General features: G+C 39.2%; 1 protein-coding gene across 2 annotated transcripts; it reads right to left on the bottom strand.

Annotated features, from left to right (window-relative positions):
* Nucleotides 1–134: 134 nt before the first annotated feature.
* On the bottom strand, nt 135–8,536 carry pde12 (phosphodiesterase 12). 2 transcript variants are annotated; one of them, XM_055224541.1, is made up of 9 exons: nt 8,442–8,536; nt 7,826–8,318; nt 7,133–7,321; nt 6,764–6,981; nt 6,053–6,158; nt 4,698–4,921; nt 2,276–2,398; nt 1,614–1,819; nt 135–1,304 (listed from the first exon to the last, which is right to left on the bottom strand). In XM_055224541.1, exons 2-9 carry the CDS (start codon nt 8,278–8,280, stop codon nt 1,173–1,175), a joined length of 1,653 nt encoding a protein of 550 aa, XP_055080516.1. In that variant the 5' UTR covers nt 8,281–8,318; nt 8,442–8,536; the 3' UTR covers nt 135–1,172. The 2 variants fall into 2 exon arrangements, with proteins under 2 accessions (XP_055080516.1, XP_033830275.1); XM_033974384.2 differs by having other exon boundaries at nt 7,826–8,536.
* Nucleotides 8,537–8,957: the final 421 nt, after the last annotated feature.

The raw sequence follows: 8,957 nt of genomic DNA, 5'->3' as shown, positions 1-8,957 counted from the left end.
TTTTTTTTTTTTAGTTTTTTTAAATACATTTTGTACCAAGGGATTTAAATTTTAAGGTTTAATGAATGTTTAGGTCTGATTTATTTTAACCTCCCAAAAAATCTCACATAAATCAGGAATAAACTTCACCCTTCGCCATTATCAGATTAGCTAGGTATCTCTGATAAAACTTTTATTGTTTAGATGCACAGCAATATTTATCAAAGTGCAAACAATTCTTACATGGGTGGACAAATAGTAAAACATCGACTTGTATCATAAGAACAGTTTTATGCCACAGGACTCTATAAAAGTGGGAAAGGTGTGTTAGGAATTTATTCTGGACAATCACCTCGAAAGGGCCATACTAATATTATGTTGCCTTATCAAATCTTGTTTAATTTGGACAGCTCACATTTTAGAACACCCAAGCAATGCCACAATATCAAAAGAAAGATAAAGACAAATGCATTACTTACTAACATGCTGTGGCAGTAGATCAGTCAAAGAATGTGAACCTGGAACATTCTGTGGTGCGGCCCATGTGGCAAACTTTAATGAATTCATTCATAAATAGGTAACTGAAGATTCCCACATCAACTTTGAAAATTCACACACTATCTTTTTTTTTTAAAGTGACGTAGATTGAATAAATAAGAGTAAAACCTGAATTTTGGATTTATTTTCAAATACAAATTGCAGACATTGCTTCAGCAGTGTAAGGGCATGAGGATACTAACGCATGTCACCAACTTTCGAAAGAAATTGAATAAGTCTTGCCAGGCAAATTCAGAATTGATATTAGTCTGGTCCCCATGCCCTCCATTGCATCTCAAGCATGGGCAAACGTGATCATGCAATCAGATTTGTTTTTTTCACTGAAGCATATGAAACAAAGGAGTTAATTGTATGTGTAAGTTATAGATGGCCAAACAAATTGGTCTCACTTCAGATTAACAGAGTTTGGCGCTTCACCCATTGATTCTGTAGAAATCATGATATTTTATTATTTTACACTTTTGCTACAGCAGACCATTAATGTCCCTAATTGGTTAATCAACCCATCAATCACACCCATCTGAAAACTGGGAGATTCACCCATGACCAGACTCACATGTTCAAATAAGTAAGTATTCTGGATCCCAGGCAAGGATGTGTCTGAATAATATGTATTGGTGTCTTATTTTCAGGGGTTATTGGTTGTTTTGGGGGCTCCAGTGCAGATCACAGACTAAAGAGATGTGGTCTGACGGGTGAGAGACACTGGGCAGAGCCTCGTATGTGGTCACCTCCTCATGAGATGGCAGAGGGATCACCTGTGTCACCTACAGGACAAAAAAGCATTTGTGTTACTTGCCTGTTATTAGAACAATTTAACATTAGTACAGTTGAGTGCAAACTTGAATAATAATAAAAATAATGATAATATTGTAATGTTGTTGTTTTTATGCACATTGTACACAACTCCAGGAGCACTAACATTTGACAGAAGACCGTAATATGCACGGTTAATAAAAGAATCCCATGCATTTCAGAACATTTGTAGAGGTAATTTTTCAATAAAGACGATAACTCAAATTGCAATTTCAATTTAATGACGATTAATTGCACAAATATCACGTAATCAAAAATACCTTCATGTGGTCTGGTTGGATGTAGATGTAGTCCAGGCAGCCTTGGAATCCGCCCACGTAGTTTGTGTATGGAGGGGTCCCACAGGCGGAGAGAAGAGGGGGGAACGGAGAGACCAGGTGCATGGGGCAGTGATGGTCCAGACCAGAGCTGAACCAGTCTGAGTGGGACTGAGGGACGGAGGAGTGTGTCAGCAACTCACACACACCTGAGGAGGGAGGAGAGGGAGAGAGGGAGGTGAGAGAGGGGATCAGAAGGGAGAGAGGGGTTCAGGAGGCAGAGAGGGAAAGATAGAGTGGGGGTGTGAAAAGAGAGATGGAGAAAAAGAGAGATAGAGAGCAAGGGAAAGAGAGAAGGGATGGTAAATAGAAAGATGGTCAGGATTTACCCAAATCGGGGGGAACCTTGCAAATGAAAAATGACCCTGGAATAGGCTTAACTAAAATAAACAACAGAAGTTATTGGCTTCATAGCGTAACTACCATGGTCATTTTTAGCTGTCTTTTTCTAGTTTTCAGGACCATTGACTCCAGAAAGATTTTACCAAAAAAAAAGTCATCTTATTGACATAGGCAATTTATTTTTGTATTTTCTTGAAACCCTTGAAAACTGACTTGGGCACTTATACTGTGAGGCTAGTGAAGTGAGACGGCAACAGTGTTACCCGAGTGTGGAGTTGAGTTGAAGTCTCCACAGAAGACCAGGGCCGCTCCAGGTGAAACAGTACTGATCACATGACCCAGGTGTGTAAGAGCCACGCCCATCTGCACCAGACGCACATTCCCACCTGCGAACAAAAAAGACTGCATCAGAATGAAACTTTTGTCAAATCCATTTAATGATAATAATTATAATCCATTATTTGTCAAGTTCTTTTCAGGAAACCCAATAATGCATAAGACATAAACAATAAAATCAGCTGCAGTTTTTAGAACCCAGAGTACATAGGGCAGAAAACAATATGACGCTTTATAATCTGTACAGGGGTTAATGTCATTTGTATTTATAGTTTTTCAAACTATGCAGCCGAAAGCTATTTTGAGCCCATTCTGCCCAGTTATGCAGCTCTACTTATGATGTAAAAATAACAAAATATTTGTATAATAAAATGTCAAAAGCCTGTTGCTATTGTTTGTATGACTATAAACAGTGAGTACAATTACAACCCCAATTCCAATGAAGTTGGGACGCTGTGTAAAATGATTTGCAAATCCTTTTCAATCTATATTGAATTGACTAAACTACAAAGCCATGATATTTAAATGTTCAAATTGATAAACTTGCAACTATGCAAATATTCATTCATTTTCAATTTGATGTCTGCCACATGTTCCAATAAAGCTGGGACAGGGCATGTTTACCACTGTGTTAAATCACTTTTCCTTTTAACAACAATAAGCGTTTGGGAACTGAGGACACTAAATTGTTGAAGCTTTGCAGGAGGAATCCTTTTCCATTTTTGCTGAATGCACAACTTCAGTTGCTTAGCAGTCCAAGGTCTCCATTGTTGTATTTTGCATTTTATAAAGCGCCACACATTTTCAATTGGAGACAAGTCTGGACTGCAGGTAGGCCAGTCTAGTACCCGCGCTCTTTTACTAGAAGCCACGCTGTTCTAACACGTGCCGAATGTGGCTTGGCATCGTCTTGTTGAAAAAAGCAGGGACGTCCCCGAAAAAAGACGCTTGGATTGCTTGGATAGCAGCATATGTTGCTCCAAAACCTGTATGTACCTTTCTGCATCAATGGTGCCTTCATTAATGGTGCCCATGGTACTAACACACCCCAGATCATAACAGATGCTGGCTCTTGAACTTTGCACTGATAACAATCCGGATGGTCCTTTTCCTCTTTGGCCCACAGGACATGACATCCATGATTTCCAAAATCAATCTGAAATGTGGACTTGTCAGACCACAGCACACTTTTCCACTTTGTGTCAGTCCATCTCAGGTGAGTTCGGGCCCAGAAAAGCCGGCATTTCCAGTGTTTCTGGGTGTTGTTGATATCTGGCTTTCGCTGTGCATGGTAGTTTTAACTTGCACTTGGAGATGTTGCGACGAACTGCGTTAACTGACAAAGGTTTCCTGAAGTGTTCTTGAGTCCATGTGGTACTATCCTTAACACATTCATGTCTGTTTTTAATACAGTACCGCCTGAGGGATCGAAGGTCAGGGACATTAAATGTTGATTTTCGACCTTGCCACTTACGTGCAGAGATTTCTCCGGATTCTCTGACTCTTTTGAGGATATTATGGACTGTTGATGATGAAATCCCTAAATTACTTGCAATTGTACGTTGAGAAACGTTGTTCTGTTGGACTATTTGCTCACGCAGTTAGTCACAAAGTGGTGAACCTTGCCCCATCCTTGCTTGTGAATGACTGAGCCGTTTGGGGATGCTCCTTTTATACCCAATCATGACACTCACCTGTTTCCAATTAACCTATTCACCTGTGGAATGTTCCAAACAGGATATTTTGTATTTGTATTGCATTTTAAGCATTACTCAAATTTCCCATTCTTTTGTTCCCCCTGTCCCAGCTTTATTGGAATGTGTTGCAGGCATCAAATAAAAAATGAGTGAATCAAAACAATAAAGTTTATCAGTTTGAAGATTAAATACCATGTCTTTGTAGTTTATTCAGTTCAATATAGGTTGTAAAGGATTTGCAAATCATTGTATTCTGTATTTCTTTAAGTTTTCCACAGCGTCCCAACTTGATTGGAATTGGGGTTGTACATGACCAGTTAAATCTGTTAACTGGAGATCAGGTTTACATGTGTTTACATCACATCAATTTTTGATGTTTACATACAATTTTAACAACTATGACAATGCCAGAAATTAGATAATAATCAATATGATGACTTGGAAATGTGAGATATGATGATTAATTTTGTATTAATTTTAGTATAGGATGCATAAGGGAAATATTTGTTTTGCATTTGACCCATCTCCCAGGGCAGTGAGTGACCACAATCATTTCCCGGAACACATTTTTCTTGAACCATCTAGTATCTTGCATCTTCTAGTACTTATCTGGAGGAGACTAAGACCTTGCACTGTGCATGCTTTGTGTTACCTGTGGGGTGCCAGTACAGGTGTGTGTTGGCCACACAGAGGCAGCGTTCGGGCTGAAGCAAGTCCTGGAGAAGGGACACCTGTAGAGACGTGGACCTCTGGAGGACTTTCTCCTTTAAGTCTGGCTTAGAGCTCAGGTTTTGGAGTAAGTCTGAGTGAAGAGAGTCTGAGCCCAAAGCCTCACTTAAAACTACGTCATGAGAACTTTTCAAATGGAAACGAGTCCTGCACAGAGAGAGAGGGGTCAAGGATACTGCTTATTACTGTGAATATTATCATAAATCTGAGTCAATAGCTGACATATGTTGTCTTCTTGTCATTTCTTTGAGTAACAGATGAAATATACATGATCTTCACAATAGATCAGTACTTTACTTTAGGACTGTTTAGTTTTGTTTTTATTATGATTATCTATTTTCTTGATAACTACCTATTTTTTGACTCTTAGCAGTGACTCAACCCTGGGGATGTTCTGCATGTATGTGTATGCCAGAACATTCAGCAGTTACCATGGTGACACAATGCACACATTAAAAACAAACACAGACAAAAAGTCTTAAGATAGTATGAGAACTCAAGAAAAAATACGACATTAATTTAAACAACACATTTTCAGAAACCTGTGATCAATATGAGTGTTCGTGGTCCTGTTTATGTGTTTGATGTTAAGCAGAAAAGGTGAGTGACTACCCGAAAATGCCTCTAAATGTCTAATGCTGGCTAGCTTTGTAACAGTTTAACAGTAAAAACTTTAAATACTTTTTAAACTATCTGCACTTGATTGCTTTTTTAAAATTATCATAAATTAATTGATCAATGTGAGATAAATAAAGTTAATGACTAAAGCTGATTAAAACAATTATTTTATCTTGTTTAGTCCAGAATTATTAAGATGGAGCTCTGTAAAGAAATTCCACTGGTTTATTCTACAACCTGCATCTTTAAAGAGGGGGTATTTTACTTCTATTGAGTATTAACTAGTAACACATAATATATTTAGATCACCATGTTACCTTTATTGTTTTGAAAATAGTATTAACATATTTTATAAGTTTCACTTTCGTTTTTTGACGCTCTACAGTCTCCCCTCCCTTTGCTTTCTACACGTTGTTGTGTACAGTTTTGTATCATGTTCCTGAATGAGAATCTTACAGCTAACCATAAGGAGGGTTTGAGTATTTTACCACTCTCTCCATGGCTATATGGCTATATACATGAATGGATGACATCTAAAACCACTTCAGGCATATTTTTGATAAGCAAACAACATGAAAACATGGTAGAAAGGTAAAAAAATAAAAATAAAAAAGATTTTTCATAATACCTTCTCTTTAAGTATATAAAATCAGATCAAACCTTCGATAGAAAGTGGCCAGTCCTTCATGCTGTTTCTCTTTTATTCTGAAAACTCCATCGAATCCGAAAGCATCCATCGCAGGAATGAGACTGTCCTCAAAGACTCCTGAGCAAATGTACACACAAAAAAAAAAAAAAAAAACCACTTAGTAAACACCTAGTATTTTCATTATGCACATCACTAGACCATCACTTACCAGGAAACATATATAAAACTAAATATGTTAAATAGAACACATTTTTGTATACAGTCAGTTTCTTGCTCGGGATTGTGACATCATACCTCATAGAATTTTCAGTGAGCCTAATGTCCAACCAATGTAGATTTTAAAATGCTAAATACTAGCCTTTGATTTCACTGAGATATTTTAAAACACTATAGAGTGATAGATGCATTTACCAGTAGTGACCCAGCATTTTATCAGGTTGTTCCAATACACTTTTCTGTTGTTTTGGCCAATATATCTCTATAACAGTTTATCATCACTGCCGCGTGGCAGATTTCCATGGTAACAGACATTTTTTGATGTTACATCCTGAACTTTGAGTTTAGGGTTAAATGTTGGACGATATGACAAAAATGTAATGTTTTTTCTGGAAAAAAAGGATTTCATAAACAAAGTTCATGTTCTGTGCGTTATTGTGAAGCACTTTGTAAAATAATAACAACAACAATAATATTTATGATTGCGTTTCCACTTGAATCCTTACCTTTGTCAACTTCCTGGAGGCAGATGAGGTCTGCGTTGTAGCCGGACAGCTCCTTCCTGATGAGGTTGATCCTGTAGTCCAGCTCCAGGGCATAGGGGGCACAGTATGGGTACAGGACCGTTTTAGACAGTTCGGTTTGAGCGTAAACATCCGCCAAAATGTTGTAAGACACAACTCTGAGCTCTGGCCACTGCATCAGTTGCTGAGTGAACAGGTGCCTGCAGTTTGAGAAAAATAAGAAATATGAATATCATATATGAAGCTAATGTTATCTCACCTTCTTATATAGTACTTGCTATTATTCCAAGTAATCTTAACACCCCTACTGTATCATTCATATGTCCATATAATGGCCTTCAGATCACATACCGAGTGTCAAAAGTGCATGTTCCCGGTCCGGCCTCTATAGCACCCTCTGACTGCAGCTCTTTGACCAATCCATTCCTCGTAGCGTCTTTGGGTAAACAGCGAAGTTGGAGTCTGCTCCCGATGTCTTCATTAGAGGGGACAAAAACACGACCAGAACCAACTTCAACCCAGTTCTCACCAGAAACTGCACTGAAAAAAGCAACAGAAAAATACAGTCATGATTTAAATTAGTATTTTGTTCTTTTAAATATTATTATTGCTAGGCCAAGTTAGAATTATTTTTTTTCTATACGTTTGAAAACTATCCGTTAATTAAAATATTATTTAATAGAAAGCATTATGTTTGAACTTCAACAAATAATCAACAATCTTACCCACAAACATTTGTCAATCTAGCCCCAAAGCCCATACACCCAGAGTTCCCATAAACATGATAATTCACATACTTTTGTTGCCACAGTTGCCCTAGAGCAGATTAAAACGTAGCAGTGAATCTGACCACCATCCATCATATAATGTCATACAATGGTAAGGTGGGTGATGTGTCTTCTTGCCCAAGGACACAACAGCAGTGTTCAATGCTGAGTTAGAAGTCAACATAATACCAACTGAGCTACAATTTTTGACAAGGTTGATTTGCCAATGAGCTGTCAATTATTTAAGACCCTACTACCCCTCTTCTAAGTACTGTACCATGTTTCTTTGAACCACGTGAACTCGCAGTCTTCCATGTTCCCAAACTCCAGCTGCAGTTTGGGGCAAACGGGGAACCCAGCCATGAGAGACCGGGGCAGCTCCGCAGAGGTAAAGGTGGGCGCGTTCCTCAGCACCGCGTACCGGACCTCCCCCACACACAGCACCGTTCCATCCCTCCAAGCCTCCGAGTTCACCATCGACTCCTGCACTGGCTCCTCCCCGAACAACAGCTTCACCTCTGCGGCGGGCTGCGCTCTCTCACTCGGTTCCTCTCCCCGCTTCTTCTTCTTGCCCTTGCCCTGGTTCTTGGTGAGATTGTGGCCGATCCGCGTCAGGACTTTCCCCACGGGCTCGTCTTGGTCCCGGAGCATGTGTTTGTGGCTCCCGTCCAGACAGAAGGAGATGGTGAGTTTGGGCTCCCCGGGCATGCATCGCACCACGGCCGTCTGCATTGCGCCCTGTTGCGGCCACGCTGAGCTCCAAGTCCCCGCTGAAGAGAGGAGGAACAGGCGGCGGTGAGAGCGGCAGACAACAGCGGTGAAGCGACTGAACATCAATTCTGAGAGGATAGAAGCTTTAGTGGACTTTACACGTTATAAAGTACAATATTTACCAGATTATTTTATTGTTTTTGTAGAAGGTCCGTCAGACGTTTCAGGTGTGGAGTTCAGGAGTATTCTGCGCATGCGTGAGCCGGCTGTCATGTGCAGTAAGGCAACACCACTTGGACAAACAAAAAGTCAAAATCAGATATACAAAATACACTTAAAAAAAATGTATTCCTTTTATATAAGACCCTACAACAAACGTTTTAGGACACACAGCAAACAGCCTTTTCAGATTCACTCCGCTGCGCGTCGTGCTGTTCTTCGACTCCGCATGGTGCGTTAAAACTACCTAACATACATTAATGCTTATGTATACAACTGTATTATTTAAACATTTTATTTAAACCATGCAAGATTCTTTTTTGAGGTCTTTAGTTCCTCCCTTCTATTTTCCATGCTTATAGACTGTTTTCTTATTTGTCATAACAAGTTTACTATATTAAAGAGACATTCAACTTTTGGGGCTAAACTGAGGACAAACTTTTCAACAGAACAAAGTTACAAATTTGAACTTTTTTATT

Source organism: Periophthalmus magnuspinnatus, chromosome 10, assembly GCF_009829125.3.
Source record: "Periophthalmus magnuspinnatus isolate fPerMag1 chromosome 10, fPerMag1.2.pri, whole genome shotgun sequence".
Lineage (NCBI taxonomy): Eukaryota > Metazoa > Chordata > Actinopteri > Gobiiformes > Gobiidae > Periophthalmus > Periophthalmus magnuspinnatus.
Note: the sequence above shows the minus strand (reverse complement) of the source record. Positions and strands in the feature narration are given on the sequence as shown.

Bases quoted from the DNA above. Each gene is read 5' to 3' on its own strand.
- pde12 (XM_033974384.2), bottom strand. From the start codon at position 8,382: ATGTTCAGTCGCTTCACCGCTGTTGTCTGCCGCTCTCACCGCCGCCTG. The intron at 7,322-7,825 runs GTACAGTACTTA...TGCTTTTTTCAG, and splicing joins ACGTGGTTCAAAGAAACATG to TGCAGTTTCTGGTGAGAACT. The intron at 6,982-7,132 runs GTATGTGATCTG...CTCAAACTGCAG, and splicing joins ACATGCACTTTTGACACTCG to GCACCTGTTCACTCAGCAAC.